The following is a 15,352-nucleotide window of genomic DNA, read 5'->3' as shown; positions in this document are numbered from 1 at the left end:
ACACCGGCACCTTCCTCCACTGCTGGTGGACATGCCCCAAACTCTCCCCCCTCTGGAAAACAATCACAGCGCTTCTATCCAGAATACTCACCAAACCTGTACCCCTGGACCCATGGGCCCTACTACTCTTTAAACCCTTGGACACCTTCACCTGTAACGAGAACAAACTCATCGCAAGAGTGGCCCTAGCCACTCGGAGAGCAATCGCTGAAGTCTGGTCCACACAACAAATACCCACCCATCCCCAAATACACACTAAAATAACTGACAGCATTGACATGGATAGGCTCACAGCACAAATACATGACACCCCAAAATCATTTCACAAAGTCTGGGACCCATGGCTAGAATGACACAGCTCTCTTCCATAGTAACATACCACGATCTCATACAGCTATGCCACCACCTCTGATGCAACAACTACCAACTAGACCCCCCACCCCTCCTACCCTACTTGGGGTCTTGGTCGGGAACCAAGGAGGCAGCACCACTCCCCTCATCCGTCAGACAACCCTCCCACTGCCCACCTACCCAACTACCCCTCGACCACTGCACCATACCCAACTGCCTGGCTCTGCCGACGCAGCCGCACTCATCAAATATTACTACGAAGGCAACCCCTACACCAGCGAATCCCCCTATAAACGACCACCACCAGAACCCCTGACATCTCTGACGCATAAGCTCTACCACAACTCGCAACAGTAGAAAGGCCGACTGTATAGCCCGCTACCCAGCCGGGGACCATACGCCCCTACCGAGACCCCCCATTGGGATGCGTAGACAATCAACCTGAACAAAGAGGTTGGACTCACGACCCCGAACAAAAATCCCGGCCCACAATTGATGGTATAGCACATAATAACAAAACTGAAATGTCAGAATTACCCGAAGACAACACGATGTCGTACCTTACCATTGTTACCCCTGTTTTTATCATAACTAACCACGTATCTCTCACTTCTGTACAACTGTTCATATGATTTGATGTTTAAAAGTGAAAAATACTGATTCTTTAAAAAAGTGCATGTCTACTCAAGGCCACTGCTTAATATTTATTTCCATTCTTGTATTGACAAACGCTGTTGTGGCGTAAGTTTTTATACTGTAACCACCTGCACTACAAAAATAAAGAATTTAAAAAAAAAAAAAAAAGGAATTGCACAGAGGAGATCAAATTTATCGAACAAGCTCATAAATTAAAAGACAAATTATTAGAATAGGGAGATAAGACTGTTACGGTTGCCTCCAGGCTAGCTGGAAGTTGGACCACTTGGATATCCTGGTTCCCGAGCTTGGAGAGTAAGAGCGCCGCTCCGATCAGCATACACCAAGATTCCTGTAAATGTAGAACATCCCACCAGCTATAGTAAAGCTAGGATACACCTTTCCCTACAACACGAGTCAAGGCTGTGAGTTGAGGGTAAAACGAACTGGCTTTAACCCCTTAAGGACACATGACATGTGTGACATGTCATGATTACCTTTTATTCCAGAAGTTTGGTCCTTAAGGGGTTAATAGCACTCATACACAACAATTTATGCAAGTGATCAGGTCAGAGGACAACCCCTCTGGACCGATGGTACACTGGACAGTGCAATGTCCCAACCAATGAGAGAAAAGTGCATCTTTTGAAAACACTCCCCCCTACCCTGGAGATAATTGGTTTCAACAGTTACATTAACCTAATTATCTCCAGGGACATGAAAATACCATGTTTTATTCCTTACTTAAAAATAGCATTAAAATACATAACTCTTATATTGTAACAGTAAAATATAGCCTTCGACCTTTCTCCGGATAGCTCAGATTCAAGCGCACAAAATACATGAACGGCGCTCAGATCACATGAATGCTATGTAAAAGTCATGGTATTATAGTCTGTTCGTATGGTAAGTGTGCAAACGGGTGGGACAACCGGTACCCCAGCGGGATTCGTGTAATCCTGTAGCCGCCTCTAGTTCCAGGGTTTGTGTTCTTAAGTCCCACTGAGCCTTTGACGACACAAAGATGGCCGCCGCCTCGTGTTCGGCATACGAACGGCGACCACCCTGGGGCAAGTACTTATGATGCGGTTAACCGCATCAACCACAGCTTAATTGGGGGGACACACCAGTATCTTGGTGGTCGTCGTTCAACAGTTTTCCGTGTGCTGGTTCGGTATTCCGTTTGGCTAATTCCATACAAATGGGGGCCATCCTGATGACAGGCAATTGGGCTGTGGTTAACCACAAACCGCAGCTCTCGGGTGGTTAATTGTCAGCACATGCCTGGGGTAGGGTGGTTTGTTGTTCGTCAGTTCGGTGGTTTCGAGGTCAACGGGGTTAACTGGCGGCACACGCCAAGGGCCGGGTGGTCGGTCATTCGTATATACGAATGACTGGTATAATGCGTTCGTATGAAACAAAGTATCAAAGCAGTATCAAAGTGGAAAGAAAATAAACGGTATGTATCCGACAGAGGGGGTCTCTGTAACAAAGACCTAACCGATTACTTGAATCAAGTCCTAAGAATAAAAAGGGAGACTTTATTATAAAACATAGAAATCAACAAAATCAAACCAGGGTTGAACAATGCCATATCGATTATTTGTGATTATAGCCAGGGTAATCAACAATTCAGGAAAATTATTAATAAACATTGGCCTATTTTAAGGAAAGACCTAATCCTGTCTAGTATCCTGCCGGAGAAACGAAAAGTGATTTTTAGGGGGCACCGAATATGAAAAGATTATTTGTAAAAAAAAAAAAATCACATTAAAAAAGAGAGCAATTTAAAACCCATTGATACTAGAAATTGTTTCTTTGGATGTGGCATGTGTTTAGCATGCAGAAACACTAACAACAACAAAAAAGACATGTAGGGAAATTCAGCAACACACAAAATAGTGAAGAATTCACCATAAAAAGCCTCAACACCTGTCATTCAATTAATGTAATTTATTTATTGGAATGCCCATGTGGCCTAAAATACTGTAGGCTGCACAAAACAAAACTTATATACGAGGGTGGAGGAACATGTAATGAACATTAAAAAAGGATATGAGGAGCATAGTGTGTCACACCATTTTAAAATCACACATAATAGTAATACCAAAGGACTCCACTTCATAAGCATTCAAAAAGTATTGGGAAATTGGAGTGGAGGGGACTTTAATAAAATTTTAGGACAAAATGAAATGAGGTGGATTTTCAACCTTGGTTACAACCCTATGGTTTGAATTTCGATTTCAAATTATGCCACTTTCTTTAGTGCTATTTAATCCCCATCTTTTGTGCATTTTTATCTAGATTTATTTTAATTTATTAACCATCACCACAATCCAATTTTAAATTTCACTTCTTTATGCTCTTACAATTATATTGCCTATATCAGTTTTTAACATCATACTACATACAGGGTACTTTTAGTATGGTTTTGATTTTTCATTTTATTTTTCTGTGTTCTATTCCCTTTGTATCCCCATCATAAGGATATATTACCAGAGTTTTCAATGTATTTTCTATTGTATTTTAAAATGTTTTACCATGGGATTACAATTCATGCATATCTTAATTTTACTCTTTAAGTTTTTGCGTCCCATGTCTGTTTCTCTTCCTTTCCCCCCCCTCTCTCCCATGGGTTTTGTGTTCATTACTCTATCTGGAGCTGTATGGCCCCATGTGGGGTGTCATTCAAATAACACCTTGAGATATAACTTTTACCTCCCTACTGCCCACTTCCAAAATGGGGTTTTTAGGTCAGGTTGCCGCCGGAAAGGTTTAGGCTGACGCACATCATTTTGTTATGTCATTACGGCCACCCACCGACCAGCACCAGGACCTCCCCCTAAGCACGAAGAGGAGGTTACACCACGGAGTACTGGCATGGGTGACGTGCAGTTTAGAATGCCACATCACTTCTGCCAGTCATACGAGGGGAAATGGAGGGTGTATGATTGACACACCTGACCACCAATGATACTTATTGAAAGGTTTTTCTGTACGGAACAATCCTTTATGGTGTCGGAGGGCGGATTTGATGAACGGTGCTATCTGTGATGTAATTTCCGCCAACCATGAACCGGATCTTAATACCTCTGAACCACCGATTGATTATAAATTAAACAAGTAGGAGTGGTGAACCCAATTATCCAACAGGGGCTTCCCCAACCCCGGGTGCTTCTAGGTCATACAAATAATTTCAGCAAACCTGTACTTCTGATTGGTTAATTACACACCATGTGACTTTAAAGAGGAGGACCCAAGAAATCGGTTAAACATTTAAAAAGCAAAAGATTCCTGAGGCTACATTACAGCTGACTGAAGAAGCTCACAAACAAGTGAAACTCGTTTTGGCTGATTTGGACTTTTAATTTGGAACAAATACATTTATTTTTTATTTCATTCAAGTCCTTGGAGCCTCCAGGAATTTTTGGGGGGAGTGACATCCCAAGAAATTGGCACACTGCTGAACATTCTCAGAGTCAGGAACTTAAGGCTCTCAATAAGGTGAGCACAATACTTACTATAGGTATATATATATATATATATACACTGTGTGCAGAATTATTAGGCAAATGAGTATTTTGACCACATCATCCTCTTTATGCATGCTGTCTTGCTCCAAGCTGTATAGGTTTGAAAGCCTACTACCAATTAAGCATATTAGGTGATGTGCATCTCTGTAATGAGAAGGGGTGTGGTCTAATGACATCAACACCCTATATCAGGTGTGCATAATTATTAGGCAACTTCCTTTCCTTTGGCAAAATGGGTCAAAAGAAAGACTTGACAGGCTCAGAAAAGGCAAAAATAGTGAGATATCTTGCAGAGGGATGCAGCACTCTTAAAATTGCAAAGCTTCTGAAGCGTGATCATCAAACAATCAAGCGTTTCATTCAAAATAGTCAACAGGGTCGCAAGAAGCGTGTGGAGAAACCAAGGCGCAAAATAACTGCCCATAAACTGAGAAAAGTCAAGCGTGCAGCTGCCAAGATGCCACTTGCCACCAGTTTGGCCATATTTCAGAGCTGCAACATCACTGGAGTGCCCGAAAGCACAAGGTGTGCAATACTCAGAGACATGGCCAAGGTAAGAAAGGCTGAAAGACGACCACCACTGAACAAGACACACAAGCTGAAACGTCAAGACTGGGCCAAGAAATATCTCAAGACTGATTTTTCTAAGGTTTTATGGACTGATGAAATGAGAGTGAGTCTTGATGGGCCAGATGGATGGATTGGTAAAGGGCAGAGAGCTCCAGTCCGACTCAGACGCCAGCAAGGTGGAGGTGGAGTACTGGTTTGGGGTGGTATCATCAAAGATGAGCTTGTGGGGCCTTTTCGGGTTGAGGATGGAGTCAAGCTCAACTCCCAGTTTCTGGAAGACACCTTCTTCAAGCAGTGGTACAGGAAGAAGTCTGCATCCTTCAAGAAAAACATGATTTTCATGCAGGACAATGCTCCATCACACGCGTCCAAGTACTCCACAGCGTGGCTGGCAAGAAAGGGTATAAAAGAAGAAAATCTAATGACATGGCCTCCTTGTTCACCTGATCTGAACCCCATTGAGAACCTGTTGTCCATCATCAAATGTGAGATTTACAAGGAGGGAAAACAGTACACCTCTCTGAACAGTGTCTGGGAGGCTGTGGTTGCTGCTGCACGCAATGTTGATGGTGAACAGATCAAAACACTGACAGAATCCATGGATGGCAGGCTTTTGAGTGTCTTTGCAAAGAAAGGTGGCTATATTGGTCACTGATTTGTTTTTGTTATGTTTTTGAATGTCAGAAATGTATATTTGTGAATGTTGAGATGTTATATTGGTTTCACTGGTAAAAATAAATAATTGAAATGGGTATATATTTTTTTTTGTTAAGTTGCCTAATAATTATGCACAGTAATAGTCACCTGCACACACAGATATCCCCCTAAAATAGCTATAACTAAAAACAAAGTAAAAACTACTTCCAAAAATATTCAGCTTTGATATTAATGAGTTTTTTGGGTTCATTGAGAACATGGTTCTTGTTCAATAATAAAATTAATCCTCAAAAATACAACTTGCCTAATAATTCTGCACTCCCTGTATATATATACTGTAATTTTGCACAGTACTACCCATCTAGTCCATTTCTCCTCTTTTTTGTGACTTTTGGAGGAACATCATTGAGGAAGTGGTATGTTGCTGCCAAAAGAGCAAAAAGGTTTACTTTACGGAGCCAATACAATAAAGGCTCCAGACCATGTGAGTGGGTCTAGTTATTTACTTTTATTACCGATTACTGCTAAAGTCCATCTACACCATATATTTCCTTGTTTTTTCTTCCTTTTATATGTGTTTTCAAGTGTTTATTCCCAAGTGTGGTATCACACTAAATTGATGGGGTAAGTAGACCCCTCTATCACTTTATATTTATATAGCGCTCCACTAGTTGGTGTATATTTTATACCATATCTTTTAGTATTGTAAATTGATTGTGGAAATAAGGGTATTAGAAACATAGAATGTGACGGCAGATGAGAACCATTTGGCCCATCTAGTCTAAATACTTTTTTTTAGTCTCTGGCCTTATCTTAATCTAGGATAGCCTTATGCCTATCCCACGCATGCTTAAACTCCCTCACTGTGTTAACCTCTACCACTTCAGCTGGAAGCCTATTCAAAGCATCCACTACCCTCTCAGTAAAGTAATACTTCCTGAAATTATTTTTAAACCTTTGCACCTCTAATGAAAGACTATGTCCTCTTGTTGTGATAGTTCTTCTTTTAAATATAGTCTCCTCTTTTACTCTGCTGATTCCCTTTATGTATTTAAATGTTTCTATCATATCTCCCCTGTATCTTCTTTCCTCCAAGCTATACATGTTAAGTTCCTTTAACCTTTCCTGGTAAGTTTTATCCTGCAATCCATGAACCAGTTTAGTAGCCCTTCTCTGAACTCTCTCTAAAGTATCAATATCCTTCTGGAGATATGGTCTCCAGTACTGCGTACAATACTCCAAGTGAGGTTTCACCAGTGTTCTGTACAATGGCATGAGCACTTCCCTCTTTCAACTGCTAATACCTCTCCCTATATAACCAAGCATTCTGCTAGCATTTCCAGCTGCTCTGTTACATTGTCTTCCTACCTTTAAGTCATCTGAAATAATTACTCCTAAAACCCTTTCCTCAGATGTTGAGGTGAGTAGGGTATCAAATATCCTATACTCTGCCTTTTGGTTTTTATCATTTGCCATATCCCTCCTGGAACATCAACCCTGTTGCAAATTTTAGTATCGTCAGCAAAAAGACATACCTTACCATAAAGACCTTCTGCAATATCACTAATAAAAATATTCAAAAGAATGGGTCCAAGTACAGGTCCCTGAGGTACCCCAATGGTAACTAAACCTTGCTTCGAATATACTCCGTTCACTACAACCCTCTGTTGCCTGTCAGTTAGCCACTGCCTAACCCATTCAACAATATTGGATCCCAAACTTAAAGATTGTAGTTTATTGATGAGCCTTCTATGTGCAACAGTGTCAAAAGCCTTACTGAAATCTAGGTAAGCAATTTCTACTGCACCACCCTGATCTATTATTTTAGTTACCCAATCAAAAAAATCAATAAGATTAGTTTGGCAAGATCTCCCTGAAGTAAACCCATGTTGTCTCTGATCTTGAAATCCATGTGATTTTAGATGTTCAACAATTCTAGAACTTCAGAGAATGGCAGTATGGAAGCAACCTGCCATATATCATTGACAAGAACACAAAACCCTTGCTTTACCTCAGAAACCTGTCTTATGTAAAGAAATAGACTGTGCAGTATGCCTTTTGTCCACATCTCTAAGTCTACCAGATCCTACAGTAATCCATCTGCCATTCCTAGGACTTCTCTGCAGCAGTGGCTTTGCAGCAGTTCCAGCGTGAGATTGTTTACCAGATAATTTACAAATCTCCGACTTCAAAAATGCAATCTCCTGGGGGCCTGGCTGCTGAACCGAGCAGACGTGTCTACAGAGAGCTCTGGCACAAAACAGCTTAAAATCAGCCATAACCGACAAAAAACGTGAAATTTGGGGGCTCTACACAACTGTGGTCCGTCGCTGAATCGAGTGGGAACTCATGAAACCCCACTTTGTGATTTTATATCAAGTTATCCCACATCGTATACATGCGGCCTAGAGCAGACGGAGGCCTAAGAGCTGGGAGAGATGGACGATCTTCCGACCTGGGGACCTCTAAGAGCAACGACCCTGCTGGCACCCCGCATCCCCCCCCCCTGGACCGGTGGGGGTTATCCCTGTCCCTGCTGGGGAAGCTTGCATACCTCCTATGAGGGTGTCCTACCAGAACAAAACAGGCAGGCCGAACACAAGATGGCCGCCAAGCCACAACATCCACAGTCTCAGGGGGAATCGGAGCCTCAGACATGGAAAGCCTGCTTCGAGTTGTGGTTTGACCGTGTATGCCGGGAGTTCTGGCAGCGCCTGGAACACAGAGCCACCCTTCGTAACTCACCTGCTGCACCCGAGGCTAAGAGCAAGGTGCCAGCCCATCGATCCAACGCCGGGTCGCAACTCAACATGGCGGCATGCCCACCCCGCCATAGGCCCCATCTCCACTCACCAAAGCGTGCTGCAGCAGCTAGACCACACAACCTCCGCCAAGCCAACTCATTCCCGCCTCCCCGGGAGACTCCACGGAGGAAGGCGAATCATCGCCCACAAGCTGCTCTCTCGGTTGGTGCGCTCCAGGCAACAACGAACACAAGCACGACGAAAGACCAGAGGCCCGGACCAGAATGGGGAACTTCACTACCTGTCCGCTGGCGGGAGGCAGGGACAAGCAGGTACAAGCAGGCACTGGTGGCTGGGGGCGACCCCATACACTGAAAGAAGGAATCCGGTTTTCCAGTAATAGCAACCTACACAGGTTTCCAGCCATCGCAAAGTCTGCACACCAGGTTTCGGCAACCACCGCTTTGCGATCAGACGTATCCACGCGGGAGTCCCAACAAGCCTGCCACAGAAGTTACAGCACAGGGACTTTACTCAACCCACACAGGGAATCGGCTAAGGAAGAGTGTGGTCCAGGACTTTGTCTCCGGTACCATGCCTTTTCAATCCTCCCATACTGGTACCTAAAGAACACTTGTTATGCTTTTACAGCAGCCTGAATGTTTATATGCCAGTCCAGTTGTTCCAGCAAGCCAGCTGGTGCCCCTGCCGGTATACAATAATGAACCGTATGTCCCATTGTTAGACTGTTTTGTTTTGCCTCTTAGTTAACAAGCCAGGATGACCCAAATATGGAAGTTGTTTAATTGTTTAATTTCTAGCTTAAGAGGGTCACATTAATATACCACCAATGTAATATCTGCCGTAACCTCACAAATGACACCCAGCGGTCACTGAGCTACAAAATTAATACTTATAGTTTAGCATGTTACGAGACTTATTCCTTGACAGCGTTATGGTCAGCCTACTCAATATATCTAAAATGTGTTAACTGTCATCCCACTAGCTGACATAACGTGACTGCTTGTTTATTACTCCTAAAAAAATATGCGCTTAATTGATGCCTACTCGTTTGATATTTTCATGTAAAAAAATTACAAATGTGCCAACTAATCTGTCACGATCTGTAATGTTATGTTCAAGCTTGCTGATGCTCTTGTGACTCTTCACGCTTAATGTCAATCTATGCACAAGAAAAATAAAGAATTAAAAAAATGCAATCTCCTGCTGCAATATAGAGAACTGTCTACAGATTAGACAACAACCAAACCTCCAAAAAGTGGAACAATAAACAAATGCACAACAACTATTACACTGAATATCTCCAAATACACTTTGAAACAGCTGCCAAGCTCTATTAGCCAAGCTAATATCTACAGCACTTATATACACTCCTAAAGGTACCATCCACTAGGAATGGTTAACACCTGGGTAGGCCTGTGCTTATTTGCAAACAATAGCTAATTAATTAGCAATCAATAGCAAGTATTTAACTAATCAAATCGTAACCTTTTCCTACAGATGAATCGTACCTGTAACAGTAAAAAAGAAAACTCTTAGCAAAATCTTAGACAGTTAAAGCTTCTGTAAAACTCTCCAGAATATCTCCAAATACACTTTGTAGCAGCACTTAGAAGCAGCTGCCAAGTACCTTATGTGTTGAGCTACTTCTCGTTTAGGCACTATAGAGTATCACTCATTATCTCTGGAAAGAGGTTTTTTTCTGTTTCTGTTAACGTTGCAGGGAACAGTTTGACTTTTTCTACATTTATCTTCTTGTAATCAAGCAGCAACATCTTTTTAGATATTCAGCCAGTAATAATTTAGACTTAAATATTGCATATGCTTTCTCCACCATTAAATGTAGGACATTAGCTAATCCTGAGATGTTTGTTTGTCACATCAGAGTTCCAATAATTGAATCTGTTTGCCTTGCAGCCTTAAGATTTATATTTATTCAAACGTACACGACATCCGAAAAAAACAAAGTCTTTGCACATATCTGTACCAACACAGGCAATATGTATGCACTTCAAGTTCATATTAATTTTTGATGTTACGTATTGGTGGTGAATATCTATCTGCAAAACTATTTTATATGTCTAAGAAATCACTTAATTAGGAGGTGTACACATAAGGATAATGTTATTCTTTCAAAAATGTGTAAAAAGGGTTGTAGCTTAATAACCATTCTATCCAATCTATGATTAAAGCCATACATTATAAAAATGGTTAACTTGTTATCTTTGTTTTTTACTGTATGTAGTAGGGCTGATGTGTACTATGGTCTTTGCTGCCACCTGGGAGTAATGGGAGTTTGAGCGCAGGACTTATTTGTAAAAAAATGGTTATACTTGGGGGTAAAATATAAATTACACATATAATTTACACATATATACGTTAATATTAATACATTCAGAAAGAGGCCCTTCTTAATACACATGGGAGTCTGGCTGGGTCAAAGGTTATAATAACAGCGGGCCTTCATCAATCTATGTGAACAAAAGATCTCTGGCCTCCTGTCCCAGTTCATATTTTTATTGGTATGAATAATTTGTAAATACATTTCATAGAAACATAGAACGTGACGGCAGATAAGAACCATTCGGCCCATCTAGTCTGCCCAGTTTTCTAAATACTTTCATTAGTCCCTGGCCTTATCTTATAGTTAGGATAGCCTTATGCCTATCCCACGCATGCTTAAACTCCTTTACTGTGTTAACCTCTACCACTTCAGCTGGAAGGCTATTCCATGCATCCACTACCCTCTCAGTAAAGTAATACTTCCTGATATTATTTATAGAAACATAGAATGTGACTGCCTGTGTGTGCTGTAGTTTTTTAATAAAAGCTGGAGCTCAGAAATAGTGATCCTACAAGTTGCCATCAAGAATCATGTGTCTTGTCTGTTTGCTGAGGTCTTGGTTGGAATCATGCAAATTTAGGTCAGGCGAAACAACCTTATTCATTGAAGTGTATTACCAGTGGAACATGCTATTTAATATACCCTGTAACAGCCAGAACATACAACCACAATGTATTCTGGGTTGTATACGGGGTTGCCGGTGAGTGTGCAACCAAGTGAAGCAAAGTTAGCAATGCAGGTTAGGAACATACCGACGATAGCATGGGGGTGCCACAATACCAATGCATTATATGTAGATTGACTGCTACTACCAAAGTTACTATGAGCATGATAAAAAAAATCGTATGAGCATAATAAAAAAAAAATCACAATGCAAGATATTTTATTCTTATGTTAATCTATAGATGCATTATAAAATCACCTCACCTGTGTGAGTTCTTTGATGACAGACAAGCTCTGATTTACTGGCAAAACATTTCCCACATTTACTACATAAGAAAGGATTCTCTCCTGTGTGAGTTCTCTGATGACGGACAAGATTTGAATGTTGCCCAAAACTATTTCCACATTCAGAACATGAGAACGGTTTCTCTCCTGTGTGAGTTCTCTGATGACGGACAAGATTTGAATGTTGCCCAAAACTATTTCCACATTCAGAACATGAGAACGGTTTCTCTCCTGTGTGAGTTCTCTGATGCTGAACAAGCTTTGAATTGATGACAAAACATTTTTTACATTCAGAACATGAAAACGGTTTCTCTCCTGTGTGAGTTCTCTGATGACGGACAAGATTTGAGTGTTGCCTAAAACTATTTCCACATTCAGAACATGAGAACGGTTTCTCTCCTGTGTGTGTTCTCTGATGAATGACAAGTTGTGATTGTCGCCCAAAACATTTTCCACATTCAGAACATGAGAACGGTTTCTCTCCTGTGTGTGTTCTCTGATGAATGACAAGTTGTGATTGTCGCCCAAAACATTTTCCACATTCAGTACATGAGAACGGTTTCTCTCCTGTGTGAGTTCTTTGATGACAGACAGACCCTGCTTTACTGGCAAAACATTTCCCACATTCAGTACATGAGAACAGTTTCTCTCCTGTGTGTGTTCTCTGATGAATGACAAGTTGTGATTGTCGCCCAAAACATTTTCCACATTCAGAACATGAGAACGATTTCTCTCCTGGGTGAGTTCTCTGATGACAGACAAGCTCTGCATTTGTGACAAAGCATTTTCTACATTCAGAACATGTGAACGGTTTCTCTCCTGTGTGTGTTCTCTGATGACGGACAAGATGTGAATGGTGCCGAAAACATTTTCCACATTCAGAACATGAGAACGGTTTCTCTCCTGTGTGTGTTCTCTGATGACTGACAAGATGTGAATGTTGCCCAAAACATTTTCCACATTCAGAACACAAGAATGGTTTCTCTCCTGTGTGAGTTCTCTGATGACAGACAAACCCTGCTTTACTGGCAAAAAATTTTCCACATTCAGAACACGAGAATGGTTTCTCTCCTGTGTGAGTTCTCCGATGATGAACAAGCTGCGCTTTGATGACAAAACATTTTCCACATTCAGAACATGTGAACGGTTTCTCTCCTGTGTGTGTTCTCTGATGAATGACAAGTTGTGATTGTCGCCCAAAACATTTTCCACATTCAGAACATGAGAACGGTTTCTCTCCTGTGTGAGTTCTCTGATGACAGATGAGCTCTGCTTTTGTGACAAAACATTTTCCACATTCAGAACATGTGAACGGTTTCTCTCCTGTGTGAGTTCTCTGATGACTGACAAGATTTGAACGTTGTCGAAAACATTTTCCACATTCAGAACATGAGAACGGTTTCTCTCCTGTGTGTGTTCTCTGATGAATGACAAGTTGTGATTGTCGCCTAAAACATTTTCCACATTCAGAACATGAGAACGGTTTCTCTCCTGTGTGAGTTCTCTGATGACAGATGAGCTCTGCTTTTGTGACAAAACATTTTCCACATTCAGAACATGTGAACGGTTTCTCTCCTGTGTGAGTTCTCTGATGACTGACAAGATTTGAACGTTGTCGAAAACATTTTCCACATTCAGAACATGAGAACGGTTTCTCTCCTGTGTGAGTACTCTGATGATGAACAAGCTGCGCTTTGATAACAAAACATTTCCCACATTCAGAACATGTGAACGGTTTCTCTCCTGTGTGAGTGCTCTGATGACAGACGAGCTCTGCATTTGTGACAAAAGATTTCTCACATTCAGAAGACGAGAAAGGTTTGGGGTTTATGTTTACCATCTCCTTTGAGAACATACAGGAATCTGACAAAATACTTGATTTCTCAAAATTAGACTTGGTTCTGTTATTAATATATTTCTTCATAGCCTTGCTTCATGTATTTCTGTTCTTGTCACCTCTCTTGACAAATACACCTGAAAGAAATATACTGGGAGTTAAAGGAAATTGCTATACTTAGAAAAACAGACAATATTTGCATCATATTTAAGAGATATGGCCATCAGGTGTCAGTGATTACGAAGAAATCAAGTATTTTGTGTGCATTAACCCATTCACTAGCAAAATTGTGTATACTCCTTTTTTCTTTAATTTGCTTTGCAAAATGAGATTTAGTCCATAAAGCCTCACGTATCTGCATTTATGCTAAAGGAACAAATTACACATATTGTGTATATTACATACATTCTAATCTCATATATTCTAAACACATGCAGCACACTGTTACCCCACTACCTCTGCCACTGGAAGGTTGTGCCAAGTATGTACTATTTTTATATCACTCCAAGCTTCTACCACTTATACTAGAAGGTTGTGCGTTAGAAACTGTAGTAGATCCCCATTTTTTTTTTTTTTTTTAATTCTTTATGTTTTCGTGCAAGAGTTAATATTACAAGCTTTCATGCTTTGCCACAACAGCAGTAGCATGTACCAAACTAAAACAAGATTTAACAGTTGTGGCACAGGATAGAGTTGCTAATTTTTTTTTAAGATAGTCAAGAAAAAAACGAACAATAGTCAGTGGTGTGACAACAAAACATGTGATGCGGGAACAAGCTATACTGGATGACTATATATGCGTATTTACTGGGTGAATATGATGCATGGTGTACGTGAGAGGCAGACTAACAAGTAGGTGAGCCGTACATCTGGCTGGTCGAGTGAGTTGTGTGTGTGATGGTGGTAGTTTGTTGAATGGCTTATTAGGTTTGTCAGCCTTACTGTGAGGTCCCTTAATCCCCAGCACTTTCCTTGTATATTGTCTTGTCTGTCAGAGGTGTGTTAGGAAAGTGCTCTTTGTACTGGCACATTAAAACAGGATGAGCTGTGGGTCTAGGCGGGAGGTCTAAAAGAGTGCAGGCTCAAGAGGGAAAGCCTAGTGTGACATAGTGGCTGGCTAAGCGTGTGAGGCATATAAAAAACAACAATAAAGGTTGCTAGTGTTGCATAAAACAGTAGAGTCACTCAAGGGAAATAACTCTCAGTCCTGTATATATTGCACGGCTCTCGGCGGTTGTTGCCGCCAGCGGCCGCTCGCTGCAATTAGTCAGTCCGGTGTCAGCCGACTCCCATGGTAGGTAAGTGCTTGCTGAGGGCTGATGGCTTCTCCAGGGTTTCTGTTTGAAGGGGGCAACATACTTCGCCCTTTTGGTCTTGGGCCAGTTTAACCCCTTAAGGACACATGACATGTGTGACATGTCATGATTCCCATTTATTCCAGAAGTTTGGTCCTTAAGGGGTTAAGGGCCGGTGTCTTTGAGCCATGGGTCTGGGGGCTCGGTGAGTCAAAGTCTCTCTCGCCACGTGGGCGGCGGAGGGTCCTGGTGCTTGATCGCCTTCTGTGGCGGATGATTCTCCGTCTGCGTGAGGATAGCTGCGGGGTGAGTACCCTCAAGTCCCCTGGTCCATGCGGGTTGCGCTTGGATTTGGTAGCGTGTCGGGTACGTTCTGCGCCCCTTTGTAGGCCCTTCTTTCTCGGACTTGCGCCCCT

At 41.7% G+C, this 15,352-nt stretch overlaps 1 protein-coding gene across 1 annotated transcript in view; it reads right to left on the bottom strand.

Moving 5' to 3' along the window:
- The window catches only part of LOC134569286 (zinc finger protein 850-like), a 110,722-nt gene extending 96,994 nt beyond the window's left edge, over positions 1-13,728 (bottom strand). Inside the window, exon 1 of the mRNA XM_063428203.1 lies at positions 11,784-13,728. Coding sequence (XP_063284273.1) covers positions 11,784-13,728 — 1,945 coding nt within the window. The remainder of the gene's footprint in view (positions 1-11,783) is intronic.
- Positions 13,729-15,352: the final 1,624 nt, after the last annotated feature.

The sequence above is a fragment of the Pelobates fuscus genome, chromosome 7 (genome assembly GCF_036172605.1).
Source record: "Pelobates fuscus isolate aPelFus1 chromosome 7, aPelFus1.pri, whole genome shotgun sequence".
Taxonomy (NCBI): domain Eukaryota; kingdom Metazoa; phylum Chordata; class Amphibia; order Anura; family Pelobatidae; genus Pelobates; species Pelobates fuscus.
The sequence above is the reverse complement of the archived record's forward strand: the minus strand, read 5'-3'. Positions and strand labels throughout refer to the sequence as shown.